Genomic DNA, 15149 nt, shown 5'->3' on the forward strand with positions numbered 1-15149 from the left:
AGGAAATTTGGTATTCTACCAAGACTGAGAGGCACGAGAGATTGTTTGAACAGTGAATACGAGGTGGTTGCTCTAAGGTGTGACATTCCTTGTGTGCTACGAGGTACATTCCTTGTGTGTGCATCGAGTTGGGGCTTAAGGCCGCCCCTCTTTTCCAGCTGCATACCTTTGCAGAAAGCAGGACGCCGGCACACGCGGAAACCGAGAGCTCCCGAGTACATACGGGGAACGAAAATTGTCGCTTGACGCACGGACCCCCTCCCCCCCCCCCCCCTCCCCTTACGACGTGGGCTATCGCCGGGAAGGCACCCACAGCTTCCCGCCGTGCCTCGTGAACAAAAGCGCATTCCCAGGAGGGCCGTGACGGACACCTGTCATGGCGGACAGGCAAGACTCGCCAAGAATGTGGGAAGACAGGGGCGACCCTTAATCTGGTTTCCCGGAGCGACAGACGAACCCCTTCATGCTTATTAGCTGTGTCCCGCCGTCGGTAGCCCGGCAGCATCGTGGGCCCTTTCGCCCCCTCCTCTGTTGCTGACGGGCGACGCGGACCGATGGTGGGTGGCGGTATGCATGCATGGGGCAAGGATTAGCTCCGAAGGGAGAGCCTGTGGATACTCTCACTTGAGAGAGAGTTGTGGCGTTTTTGTTTATTTAGTTTGTGGTTTAACAAGACTCTGGGTTCGAGGCTAAGCCCAACCCAAGGGGTTGTCCCCATCTCGCATGTTATTTTTGATTGGAGAATTGATGCTTTGGGCGGGCCACTGAAAATGACCGCCCTTAGTCCTTTGTTAATCAAGTGCTTAAAAGCGCATGTAAACGGATGCAGTCCAGTCTGAGCTGGGGCTCCATGCTTAGCATGTAATGTGATGCTACTTAGGCACTAACCTGCCCGGTCGATGAGTAAAGTAGTGCAAAGTTTGTTCTTTTGTAAATTCAGTTCTGCTTTTTTCCAGTTTAACTCTCTGTATATGTATGTTGTAAAATTATGCTCTGCTGTCATCATCTACAAGCTCGCCTCCTGTTCATCTTCCAAGCCGAACGACCCTAGAGGAAGGGTTTGTGAACCATCCTCGAAGAAACGGACGACTATTGAAATTCTACTGCATACACGCTCAGGACGACATCGTTCGCCAAGAGGGCCTTCAGCGCCGAAGCCCGACGGCGTGCAGCTTCTGCCAGCAACCGCTCGAGCCCAACTCCGGAGCCACTCCATCGCCCCCATGAAGTCGTCGGCACGTAAGCTCGGACGCCCCAGCCTCTGATGTATAATCTTAATCATGTGTAATTATTGAATATACCTGTTTGTTTAAACTAAGCCATACGGTGTCTCTTTGCCTCTCCGTCCCGTGTGGACCTGCGCATTATGGGGGTCATCACAAAGGTATACTATCTTTCGCAGCTAATCTGCCGAGAAAGCCGGCGCCTTTTGAACAGTCGATACGATCGTGTTTTGGTTCTGTTCTGTCCCGTTCCTTTTGCACTGTGTTCCTTCATAATAGCAATCTCACACCGTGCGTAGCATATTTCAGTGCAATCTCTTTACCCGGATACTCTACATTTCAATTACTTTTGCAACAAGCAGGATAACTTATTTCGAGCTGCAGCTGCATATTCTCTAAAGCCAATTAAAGCTTCTCGTTTACCATGAAATCAATAGGATAAGGCGCCTTTTACGGCTGCTAATTTCAATAATTACGGGGATGCGAAGTGAAGTGGTGTTTTATACCAGGCGACGAGTGTTACCCCAGCAGAAGCTGTTCTGGAAAGCAAGCGTTTCGCATGCCTTACCTCGCATATATATGCTTTGGAGTTGGTTGAATTGGCCCAGTCGTCTGGTTCGACCTGTGATTCCCAATTTTTTCGGCGCGCGCTGTCACGAGCAAGGCGAAATAGCCGGTACCTTTTAATAATGTGGGCCGAACACCCGGGAACACAACGGTCCCTCATAGCTCGATCTCTTAATGCAGCACACAAACACGAGCTCACTTCAAGCAAAGTGGCGTGGCCCGATGGGCGAATTGTCTGTTTTAGCCTCAGTTTTGCTAGTGTCGTGTGTTTTCCGCCACCTTTAGTTTCCCGATTAGAGGCGCCTCGTTGTCGTAGCGCGTCGCGGTCTTTCTTCTCCCGATTACGGCTGTCCCGGTACACATCGCACCTTCTGCACCATGCTATAAAAAGTCGCATGGTCCACCAGACCAGAATCCTCGCCTGCGATGATGCAGACGAGGAAAGCTGAAAGGCGAATGTTAAAACCTGCCAGGCCACATCAAAGTTTGCCGAGTGCCTGCTTCCCAACCTGACCACAAAGACGTTTCTCAATAAAGCGGACGTATTATTTAGGCGCTCTTGCGGGTAAGCGAGTATGTGAAGCTCTCGTCGCAGCGTTTTTTTCCGTGTATTATTTGTTTTGTCTTAATGTCACGAAGGCATTATAACCCCTCCCCTCTCTCTAATTTTTTGGGCCAGATCACTACGAGTATCCTGGCGCCAATCTTCTGTGCGTCAGTAAGCAAAGATGCCGTGGCTGCGTGACGCCAGCGAAAGGCGGCTTATTCTCCAGTAATGGTTTCTTTTTCTTCCTTTTCGCTCCCGTTTTAAAGAAACTACAACTAGGGAATAAAGGCTCCTTTCATTGCCATCACTCAGCCGCATCAATAAAATTGGTCACGCGTGTCTTCGGGCAACAATGTCCTATAGATAACTTTTTTGGCCTCTTTCGATGCGAGCAGCAGGGATGGGAGCTTGTCGGTCGTGTTCACTAGCCAGCGCCTGTCTGCGCGCTTAACCTCAAACATGGCTTTCCGATTAGCCCAGACCCACTCCGTAATGAGCGATCTATTTCCCTGCCCGAAGACTACCCAGTGATGCAGCAAGCCAGCCTCTCTTAGCAACTGGAGCAGGCGGTTGCGCGGAAGCGAGTAAGGTGGCCTGTGCTGCTCAGGCTCCTCTTTGTTAGTTCAGCCTGGCGGGGACAGTGGAATTAAAAATGGATAGTCATCAGCGGCTGAATTTGCGAGGTCTCTTTGTGAATCAGTCGTTTTTAGTGATATTTGTTCATATCTTCAAAATAAAAAAAAACAAATTGTCTAGCTAAATTTGTCCTCGAACATAGTGACTTAGTCACTATGAATTAAGAAGACGTCATCGCATTGCATCACCAGCCTACGTGTAGTGAACATCAGCCAAACGGAAACGCCACCATCCGGATTATTTTGTTTCGGTACAGGCGACTAAGGGAAGCAGTTCAGAAAATGTGACCATTTCGCTTCAGACGTGTCCTCAGCTTTTCACTCCAGAGCAGTGAGGTGACGGACCAGTTTTATGAGAAATTTCGCCTTACTACGTGGAATTTTTCACATACGGTGCATCAACGAGACAATGGGACCTCAGAGAACTTTGGAAAAGTGGGAAACATAAGTGTTAGGTCAACCTGCGAGCTGCTTGTTTACAGAGAAACTTGGGACATTGTGAACAGCCCTTACGTTCAAAACAACAAAAGCACCATTATTATATGCAATTCGGTGACCGTAATATAGTCCATATCATCATTGTCAATGAAGACCAAATAACCGCTGTCCTTTTTCAGTGCAGCCGTTGACTTGGAAACAGTGGAGTCCGTCATAACTTTTCGACTGTCGTGTAGTCGGAGCGAGTGCATCATGCATGAAATGCACTCAGAAGTGTCAAAACATTACTGCCACGAGTGAAGCAACCATGTACTGTCCATTTCCAGTTCAGTCGCATTATTACAGTCGCCACGCAGCCGCACAGAAACCGTGCCACACGCACAGCGCGCAGTGCATGACCGGCGCGTGGGACCCAACATGTCACCGCGAAGGGGAAACGGCGGCGCGAGGTGGCAAAAAGGGTGTCCTCACCCACCCTGAAAGCCGAGGTGAGCGGACATCACTCCCAGGCTTGCGCAGCGCCGCCAGACCAGAGAGGAGGCAGGAGAGGAGGCGCTAAGCCGACGCGGTATTTTAACCGGGCCGGTCGGAGTTAGCCCAGCCCCCGCAGTCGGGCTGGCCCAGCTCGACTCGATCGTCGCTTAGCTCGAACCCCTGGCATTTACATGAGCCAACAACTGGTTTTCTGGCCGACAGCCTACTCGACCCGACTTTTGTGGGGCTCATGTAAACGCCCAATGTCTGGAGCCAGGAATCGTCGGGAGCCAAGGCTCGTGGTAGGTGTGAAGGGTGTCAACGTGGCCGTCATCTTTATTCCCGCGCCAACAAGTTTTCAGCTGGTCGAGCACACCTCTCCAAGAGTGACAGCGGCGGCGGCAGGAGGAGAAAAGGCTCAAGTCGGCGGAAAACGCGGGGGAAGTCAAGGCATGCCGCAGTCGCCGGTGCCGAGAGGAAGGCGAAAGAGACGCTCCAGACTGGAAAGTGGGATCGCCCAAATGGACGGGAAAAAACGAGGAGATCTGGCGAGTGGGGCGACAAGCAAGGCCCTATACGGCACTGCTGGCGAGTTGCTCTTCCGGCGCCCGAAGTGCCCAGGCCATCGGGGAGAAGACGAACCTGAGCGAAACGAACAAAGTCCACTCCGCAGCCCCTCCGTTCTTCTGACGAAGACTTTGGCGACGACTCAGCAGCACGTAAGCTTGGACACTCCAGCCTCCGCATCATGTACCCGATAATGAGTAATTCCTGAACACATTTGTTTCGTTCCAACTCATTCAAACGGTGTCCCTATGCCCCTCCCTCCCGTGTGGACCCATGCAGTATGTGGGGTTGTCTGAGCACGAACCTTGCTCGAGACATCCGCTGTCGCTCCAGCGAGATCTTTGTCGCCCGCAGTTCCTCGGTCTGGCTTCGCCGCCGACGGGCTTCTCGCTCGGCGGCGAAAACAACACGGGTCTTGTCGACGTCTAGTCTCGCGAGCGCTACGGTCGTCCCCACATAACACACAGCAATATGTAGGTGCGTGGGCTGTTGCGCCATCCGCGCCGACTGGTTTTTCGGCTGTTTTATTTTCATTCTCCTTCCGCCTACAATTTGGACTGACCTCACTCTCAGGGAACTCCCTTTCCGAGTCACTCGTGTGGAGAGAGAAACGCCCCAGCGAATAGACCGGCTCACGTTTCCGATGGCCTTCGCGGCTCAGATGGCGAGCGGGGCGCGGCACCGCTGCGCGCGCTCGAATGTTTACTTCCATCTCCGCAACAGCGTCGCTTCATTTACAACCCCTTCTTGTCTTCTTTCTCCCTCGTCCGCTCTTCTGTGTTTCGTCTTTCCTGCTCCGTTCTGGCAAGTGTTTGTAAGCGTTCTTTTATCTCTTCTTTCAGTGCCTGTGTCGGCAACTGTGTCCATCTATGAACAGCCTTAGCTCTGACTACTTACGTATTGCAAGGACGCGTCTGTATGCAATGAACGTAAAATTGAGCAAAACGATAACCACGTGACCAAACTATATCACAGAACAACAGTGAGCGCGTAGCGCCTCAGTTGGTATCTATAATTTCTATCCGTTATATATGTGCCAGTATAGAGTTCGTCGCAGTGGGGCCTCCAAGGGACCTCAATTCCATAAAATTTGGGGGCTACGCGTTTGACGCGGAATGTTTGGAGTGGTGTGAAATGAATTGGCATGTTCCCGAGGGTAAAAATGCTAATTGAGATGAACCCCAAAATATTTGTGGGATTCGCAACGACGACCTCCTCCTCTCCCCCCCCCCCCGCCCCAAATCGTGCATTCCGAGAATCTTCAGACGGCCATCACGGCCGAACCTTTTGTCGCAGGGGTTCCGGATGGTGTCAAAGGATTCGTCGTTTTGTGATGCACACGTTTATAAAATTTATGAACTGATATAACGAGTAAATGTACCAGATATAGCGAATATGGCAGTAAATCGCAATAGTATAGTGCAAAATCCGTGAGGTTAGATGGCGTTGCTTGTTTCTTAGAAGTAATGTTTCCGGAAAGGAAACATCCGCGGATGCTTGGATTTGGTCTTGAACAAGTTTGCTGAGCACACCCATGTAAACACTTGAAGCTCCCGTAGCTAACGCTCTTTTAAGTCGAACACTGAGGCAGTGTTGGCGGAGAGTTTTTCCCATCTACCTCTTTCTTTCTTTCTTTCTTTCTCTCTTTCTTTCTTTCTTTCTTTCTTTCTTTTTTTCCGTCTTTCTATCTTTCTTTCTTCTTCAGCCTCCATTCGTTACCTCATCTTTCTCTGCTGCTTCGACTTGTTACTTTGAACGAGCTTTATCCACGCGGCGGCTCGGGGTGTGTTCTGTGAACTTAGCTTCGTGTAAAAACTCCGCGTTAGCTTCGGATAAATGCGCTCTGCGGAATGCTGCAATAGTTGGCACCTCGGCTCTGCCATGCACAGAATGCGTCGGAATGCCTACGCCTTCTCAGGTGACTGTGTAGTAAGCGCCGAACGAAAGGTGTTACGAGCCGGGGGTAGATTTCTTGTATACTGTGGAATGCGGGCGCGCTTTTCTCGCTACCGTCCTGTCTCCCCAAATTCGTCTCCAGCAGCGCATGCGTCGGCCGTCTTGAACGACGCCCAATGAAAGCTGCCCCCCCCCCCCCCCCCTCAAGTGAAGTGGGCCTGTGCTACTTTCACCTAATATCGCGCGTCATTTGGGCACCAGCTCTTTTTACGCCCGTAATTCATAAGCACACGTTCGGTATCTGCAGCCACTATGTCATATGTGTAAAATTAAAAATTGGAGTGCGCGTTCGATGTTGACGGCCTCCAGTTTCGTAAAATATTATTTTGCCCTTTAACCGAAAGTTAGGAACAATCACTTACTATTAGTTAATCGGCTTTTAACTTTACTGGATACGCGATAATGTTCGTCTTGCCGTACAATCCACCTGAACCGACCGTACTGACGTATCTTTCACGCCTTGTAAAAGAAAAATCTCGCTATGCAATATAAAAATACAAAATAAGAACATGCCCAAGAGTTGATTAGGAAACAAATTTATTGGCTTCTGTAAGGCCGCCCCTCTTTTCCTCCAGCTGCATACCTTTGCAGGAAGCAGGACGCCGGAACACGTGGAAACCGCTCCCCAGTATAAGCGAGAGCCCCTGAGTGCGTACGGGGAACGAAAACGGTACGGTCGCTTGACGCACGGACCCCCCCCCCCCCCCCCCTAACGACGTGGGCGTCGCCGGGAAGGCAACCGCAGCGTCCCGCCGGGCCTCGTGAACAAAAGCGTATTCCCAGGAGGGCCGTGACGGACACCTGTCATGGCGGACAGGCAGTGCTCACCAAGGATTTGAGAAGACAGGGGCGATCCTTATACCCCTGCCACACGGCAAATTTAATGTCATTTCCATCGAATGACATTCGTTCAAAACGACATTAGTTTGCTGCCACACGAGAAAATATAATGACATTCGATGAAAACGACATTAGGTATCGAATGAGTTTGGGGAACTCATTCGCCAGCAAACTCCGAGCTAATGTGTTCCCTCGACACCAGAGAATTGGTGAGAATATGCACCGAACATAAATTTCAAACGCGACACAAGCATTATAATATTTCAACGCCCGTATAATTCTGTGGTCGTTCATTTATTTATATAATAATACCGAATAGCACCAGAAAAAATAAAACTGTCACTCTCGCTACCAGCCAACCGGAATGGACGAGCAGGCATGTTTTTTGGCTTTTTTGTGTAGCGTGTCAATCCTCAAGGTCAGCGCTCACTGCTTCTTGATGGCGTATGGCTACCCTCAGCTGCGCTAATCTGCCTTTGCACAGGGCCAGCCTGCTGCGTCTTTGTGCTCGCAAGCATAGACTCGCAGCGATCGCATTCCGCTGCCGCGAATCCATTGCACAAAGCGACGTAGTGACGTCCGCCATTTGTCTGCCGCCGCTGGCTGAACTTTGGCTTGGCTTGGACTCCTGGTGGATAGCAGTGATCAACGCGTTATTGAAACGAGGATTAAAATTTTGAAATCGGTTTCCATTCGCAAAACAATACTTTTCGAAACATATTGAAGCATAGATCGAAATGTTTTTATGCTGCACTTTTTCTCCATCGCAATCGCCATCATTTGCAAATGGAATTACTTTTGGCCGTGTAGCAGCACGCAGAATAAATGACATTAAGTCGAACAAATGTCATTCGATGGGAATGACATTAGGTTTGCCGTGTGGCAGGGGTATTAATCTGGTTTCCGGGAGCGACAGACAAACCCCTTCATGCTTATTAGCTGTGTCCCGCCTTCGGTAGCGCGGCAGCATCGTGGGCCCTTTCGCCCCCTCCTCTGTTGCTGACGGGCGACGCGGACCGATGGTGGGTGGCGGTATGCATGCCTGAGGCAAGGATTAGCTCCGAAGAGAGAGCGTGTGGATACTCTCACTAGAGAGAGTGGTGGCGTATTTGTTTTTTATTTAGTTTGTGTTGTTAACAAGACTCTGGGTTCGAGGCTAAGCCCAACCCAAGGGGTTGTCCCCATCTCGCATGTTATTTTTGATTGGAGAATTGATGCTTTGGGCGGGCCACTGAAAATGACCGCCCTTAGTCCTTTGTTAATCAAGTGCTTAAAAGCGCATGTAAACGGATGCAGTCGAGTCCAGTCTGAGCTGGGGCTCCGTGCTTAGCATGTAACGTGATGCTTCTTAGGCTCTAACCTACCCAGTCGATGAGTAAAGTAGCGCAGTTCGTTCTTTTGTAAATTCAGTCCTGCTTTTTCCAGTTTAACTCTCTGTATATGTATGCTGTAAATATATGCTCTGCAGTCATCATCTACAAGCTCGCCTCCTGTTCATCGTCCAAGCCGAACGACACTAGAGGAAGGGTTTGTAAACCTTCCACGAAGAAACGGACGACCAATTGAAATTCTACTGCTACCTACTTAAAAGAAGTACGAAACAAAAATAAAACTGCTGATACAAGCATAAAATGTGTGCAAAAGGCAAGGTCGCCACTGTAATCTGGCTGAAGTCGGTGTTTGTAAGTTTGATTCTACCCCGGAAAACTGATTGGAACCATGCCAGTTATATAAGGCAGGTTGGTGTCTCTATCGCCCTAAAGACTTAAAGCTCAGCTTTTTTTTCCTTTGCCATGTTCGAGCCGCACCTAATTTTTAACCACTAACTATACTAATTTTTATTTGCATTTTTAGGAAGCGGGAACCACTTAGACTTGACAAGCTGTCGCGTTTCTCAGATTTCTTTTTACCGCTGTCATAAAAGGATGGTATAGGTTTTGTATGCTACACAATTCGTAAATTTTAGTGATAACTTTCTTAACAAATGTGCATTGTGCACCCTTTGAGAGATTTTGGCCCTTAAAAGTAACATTATTTCTTCCATTCACGTCATTTGTGTAAATTATTTTCTTTTATAATTGTGGATTGCAGGCGTTAGTGGCTGTATTGAGAGCGTAATGCGGTCCTCCATATCACTTGCTTGAATTAAGCACAAGATCTATACTGGTTCATGCGCAGTGTGCCACTTTACATCTCTTGAAGCTTCTGGTGAACAATGGCTGCGTGAATATTCCAAAGGAGAGGAAGAAATGTAGGCTTAGGTCTTTCATAGCATCTCCATTGCTATCCTCCTATTATCGAAAAAAAACGTTATGATGAAACAGGGTTCATGGGAGTCGGTGCATATAATAGCAGCGCAATTACTCATTGTCTATAGAGCTCTTTGTTTCCGGGTAGAAGCTCTGCTGAATTCCCTTGATTCTTCTACATCAAGCTGATTTCTTAAAATCGGGTCAACAAAAATGGACAATGCCTGATGTCGAGAGAACGTACTTGACTCAAGAATTGGGAAATGGATCAGTGTACGCTCACTATCACTGAATGACATGGGTGTTTTCGTTTTTGAGAAACTAGTGAAGCCGTCTGTCGCCCTCGAAACTTTATTTTTGGTTAGGATAACGTTTACTACGTAACCTACGCCATACTATAGTTACTTGCTTCTGCTGTATTTGACAGCTGCGCATGCTTTCTTAGCCTCCACGGGTTAATTCTCCTTTAATAAAAGTTTGTTCTCGTTCAGCAATCCTGCTGTTCCTTTATTGATTGATGGCTGAAGCATAAAATACAGGGATCATGTTGTGCGGTGATATCTCAACATTTGTTTGCACAGTGCATGACTTCAATAACTCATTGAGAAAGCACGGCGCCATAACCTCTTTAAAAGATTACACTGATATATCTTGCAGAAACTGCGATCTGACTTTGAGTTAGGAAAAAATATGAGTATTATAAGTGGTGAATTATAACCAATCCCTTTTCATCAATTATTAAGCAAGCAGTCGGCTTCTTTGGCGCCAAAGTGAAATGCGTTTCTGGTATGCCGCAGAAATTAAAGCAAACTTTGAGGTTAAGTCATCGCAAGAGTGCTCCCGCTTTGTTATGAAGCCTAATTTCTACAGTCATATGTAATTTGATATCATAAAACTACAAATGTCAGCCGCGACTACCATGAGTGATAAATTATATGATCGGCCCCTTTGCGACTCATTTATGCTCAAAGATAACTTTCCATGTGCTCCGGCTTGCTACCTATTTTATTGACAGCCGCTTACATTTTCCGCGAGTTTCCCCATGCATGTGTTTATTTTTTGCTCGCATGTTTGAGCCTTCTGTAGTCCACAAAAACTTTCAAGAGAGCAGTACATCTGAACGAAGTGGGCCACTGGAGTTCTCTCCCCTTTGCGCGATTAGCCGATGGAAGACGACAGCACTGTCCTGCTCTCTACCCTGTGTCGTCTCGCTGAGCTACGAAAGAAAGGCCTTCTATAAATGCGCCAGGTTCTGACCAACAAGACCTTTAACTTAACGTTGTTACGTGAAACGGAAGGCGGAATGAACGCTTGAGCCCAGTGTGCCCGGTAATCATAGCTGCTTTTGTTAAAACTTCAATACATAAGTAGTGGCACAAAATGCTGTAGATATCACCAAGGATGCCCTGATAAAAGTTGTGCATTGTGCAAGGATAACGTCGGTTAATAAAGAGGCTTCAGATCATTTAAAATTCAGAGTGCAAAAAATGTACTCCTCCTAAATTAAAGTAGTCGTTTCGTGCGCGAAACATTCAACCAGCAATTTGACATAAAGATAGGAAACTTGGATATAGAATCCAAGAGCACGATCAAAACACTTGGGGTAGTTTTTCACGGTAAGCAAGCATAAAGAGTATCATCACACATCTGTCTAGGCGCGTTGGTATTCTGGCTAAATTCCCATACTTTCGTCCTATTTCAGCAAAGACATATCTCGCATTTTTTGTTGTATTTAAACCACTGTTTCTTGATGTGGCGCATCACTACAGAAACAGATATACATAAAATCTATATGTTACAGAAAGCAGTTCATTATATAGCTAATGTTGATTATCATGTCCCCCCCACCTCGATGACCTATCTTCACATTGCCAGTTTATTTGAGTTCACAGCTGGCATGATTATTATTCAGCAACCAGATTAAGAAGCTCTGCAGTGTGATCAGCGAGGGTTTCTAAAGTTAACTTGCCTCACACAAACTATAGCAGCATCTCTGCGAAATACGGAAAATAACACACACACACACACACACACACACACACACACACACACACACACACACACACACACACACACACACACACACACACACACACACACACACACACACACACACACACACACACACACACACACACACACACACACACACACACACACACACACACACACACACACACACACACACACACACACACACACACACACACACACACACACACACACACACACACACACACACACACACACACACACACACACACACACACACACACACACACACACACACACACACACACACGCACACACACGCACACACGCGCGCGGTCCGGGGCTCTCTCAAGGCATTTCAGATCACTTCGTACCCGGACCTTGGCAAATCTATGATGCACATAAACGATTTGACTTGAACTAGACGAACAATGTAGCATCTCAGAAAGTGACAAAAACATAATGTTGGAAGTCATAAATTTCACCAACACCATGAAAGCGGTAGGTAACCGTTTTTAACCGATCGGCAACATGGTACATGCTTTACGGCGTTATCTCTGAACGAAGTGTGGCTTCAGAGAAACCTCTCAAACATAATCTTCAACCAAACAGGCGTACTGTAACAGACTTGAAGTCATCATGAAATTATGGCGAGATCCACATGAAGAGCTGAAGGACGCGGAAATAATAAGCTCCCGAAGTGGCAGTGTCTCTTGCTCCAAGAACGGGCCTATTTGTCGCATGCGTAAGTGAAACTAAGACGAAAAGTAACGCGGGTCAGCCCCACATTCAGCCGGCATTGTGCAATATGCTCGTAGGACAGGTAGAGCACGATAAAGATCATATTAGACCACTTATCATAATGATGACCCCGTCTCTATGGAGGAACTTGATATGCAGTCTCTCTTGCAGGTCAAAGGCTCCCGTCTCGCAAAGGAACAAGGCATCACGTCGTATCTACACACCGATAAAAATGATCAGTCTCACAGCATCTCTCCTCACTCTGCTGCTCGTCACGGCTTCAGCACAAGGTATGCGAATGGAAAGAAAGCTTTCCTTCATTTTGGTTGGTTTGGTTTATGGGGGTTTAACGTCCCAAAGCGACTCAGGCTATGAGAGACGCCGTAGTGAAGGGCTCCGGAAATTTCGACCACCTGGGGTTCTTTAACGTGCACTGACACCGCACAGTACACAGGCCTCTATAATTTCGCCTCCATCGAAATTCGACCGCCGCGGCCGCGATCGAACCCGCGTCTTTCGGGCCAGCAGCCGAGCGCCGTAACCACTCAGCCACCGCGGCGGCTCCTTTTCTTTTTTTTGTGTAAAGCGGCTAAGTCAATCACAAGCCAATCACTAATAAATAAAAAGAGCTGGCGCATTCAAAGTGTTTGAAGCAGTAAGAGTTTGCCTATCGTTATCAGTAAATCGAATTTTAAGACGCCATGCGCCGGTTATATTCATTTCTTTCGTATTATAAAATGCATTCTTGAACGCAAAAGCCACCAGCCCAATTGTAAGCGGAGCTCGGGTGTTAGGAATGCAGAGTATGTGAACGGAGCGGGCAGTTTCTTATCATAATTTAATGATCGAATAAAGTTGTTTATTCTGCCCTTTCAGTACGGCACCTCTTCCTTTCTTTTTTCATTCCCTCCTTTATCCCTTCCCTTACGGCTGGGTTCAGGTGTAGGCCGATATATGAGACAGATACTTCGCCATTTCCTTTCCCCAGAAACCAATTATTATTATTATTATTACTATTGTTACTATTTTGAAATGGAAATAAAAGACTCTCAAGTGGAAAGCTATAAGCTAGTAGCATAAAAGAGCCTGTGGCCCTTGTACCTCTGGGCCAACAGGGAATACTCACTAGTACGATATCAACCGTGAAATCATTCAGACATACGGTATTCACACAATAATAGCACAATATATATGCGTTATATACGGAATATTTTCACTTGCATACTAGTGACGCAACATGGGAATAACGGAACCTAGGAATGCAAATTTTTTGAAGGAACTAGGAGCCATAGGCGAAGACACAGAAGCAATTCAATATTAATCTTTTATGAAGACAGTAAGATTTGAGGCCCTTAAGGCGCAGGTCTTTAGGGACCAATTATTATTGGAAGCCCGTTGGTCGCAGGCTCATTCTCTTACTGGAATGTGGCTGCATTTGTTTAAAATAGTGTGAAAGGGTTTTTCAAAGATTGGACATTATAATTCTTGATGTTTGAGGGCATAACTCAAATTTCAGTGCATTCATTTCAAAGGAACCGGTCTTTTGTTGTTAGGTTGGCAAGGGATTGAAAATAATATAAACAGTACAATTATAGGCATTCATATCGAGCATGAATACGAATATTATACATTCATAATGTGGGCCAAGGATCTTCAACATTATTCCTCAGGACCTTTTGTTGGAAGAATTGTATTCTATCACCATTAGTTACCTAGGTAGCCTGTCAGAATAAATGCTAACTGTCGACATGAATCTTAAAAAAAAGCATAATATCTAGGCTTTTTTTAGGAACAAAGAAAAATGGTACTGACATCTGGACAGGAAACCTACTCATTGTGAAATGCTTTTTAATCGTATCGTTCCCGTGCATGGTCCGCATAATGCATGCACCAAAACTGGCACGATGAAATCTGGGAGAGCCACAAATGCCCATGATGCTCTCTGACTAGAAGGCTATTCAGAGCAGCTGTGGTACCCACCAATCGAAACCGAGTGTGCTCCCAAAGTTCCCCCAGGTGGCATGTGGTTGTTTTTCCTTCTGCGTTTCTAACCAGTTACCTTTAAGCGGTTAAATATGAACTAATAATCTCCATTAGTCAACGCCGCAAAATAAAGAAAAGAATAAAATAAAAAATAAAAATCTCATTTGCTCCTTGGTTTCTTTGGCTGTTGGCGTCTTTCACATATTGGAGAACTTTATATAAATGAAGGAAAACAACAGTCACCGAAACCAAGGCGCATAGGGGTATATTTCTATTTATTTTCTTATCTTGTAGTACCAATCTATAGGAGAATAATATTCAATTAGTCTGTCGATTAAGGAAAATTACTTATCAAGCAGCAGACAAAACAACCATGCCGCCGGTGGGATCTGAACCCACGACATCCGAATATCGCGTCCGGTGCTCTACCAACTGAGCTACGGCGACGGCTGTCCAACCTGCTGCCTTCGTGGGTATTTATGTTTTTGAGTGTAAGCGAACCTTGAGAGTGTTCACCAGCGCCACCCTCGTCCATAGCGGCGGATGTAGCACGTGCTACGTCCGCGCTGCGTCTGCCGCTATGGACGAGGGTGGCGCTGGTGAACACTCTAAAGTACTCTCAAGGTATGGAGCAACTCACACTATTATAGTGTTGGACCTAACTGCATAATTAGTAGAGATTAATTAGCCAACTTCGCAAGCAACGAATATAGGCCAAAAAGTCCAATGAGAAAGTTGTAGAACGGTCCGCGAAACGTCCCAAGGAACAGTGTGTAGCTTTCCATCTACTACGGATCGGCTTTCGGATCGCTCTCTGCAGATGCCGCGAAATACAAAAAAAATACCACGTGACATGCCCGCTTGCGCGCCACGACTGCAGTGCTCTCAAACACTCCACCAGACAAACAGCCATTACGCCGGGCGTGCCGCTGCTTAA

At 47.1% G+C, this 15149-nt stretch overlaps 1 protein-coding gene across 4 annotated transcripts in view; it reads left to right on the plus strand.

Annotated features, from left to right (window-relative positions):
* LOC144105556 (uncharacterized) overlaps window positions 1–15149 on the plus strand; it is a 64011-nt gene that overhangs the window by 24504 nt on the left and 24358 nt on the right. For 2 of the 4 annotated variants that reach the window (XM_077638675.1, XM_077638674.1), the window contains one exon: window positions 12401–12519. In XM_077638675.1, coding sequence (XP_077494801.1) covers window positions 12462–12519 — 58 coding nt within the window. In that variant the 5' untranslated portion in view covers window positions 12401–12461. Of the gene's footprint in view, window positions 1–4016; window positions 4604–5108; window positions 5266–12400; window positions 12520–15149 lie in introns of those variants that run through there. The other 2 variants (XM_077638676.1, XM_077638673.1) reach the window with 2 other exon arrangements.

The sequence above is a fragment of the Amblyomma americanum genome, chromosome 9 (genome assembly GCF_052857255.1).
Source record: "Amblyomma americanum isolate KBUSLIRL-KWMA chromosome 9, ASM5285725v1, whole genome shotgun sequence".
Lineage (NCBI taxonomy): Eukaryota > Metazoa > Arthropoda > Arachnida > Ixodida > Ixodidae > Amblyomma > Amblyomma americanum.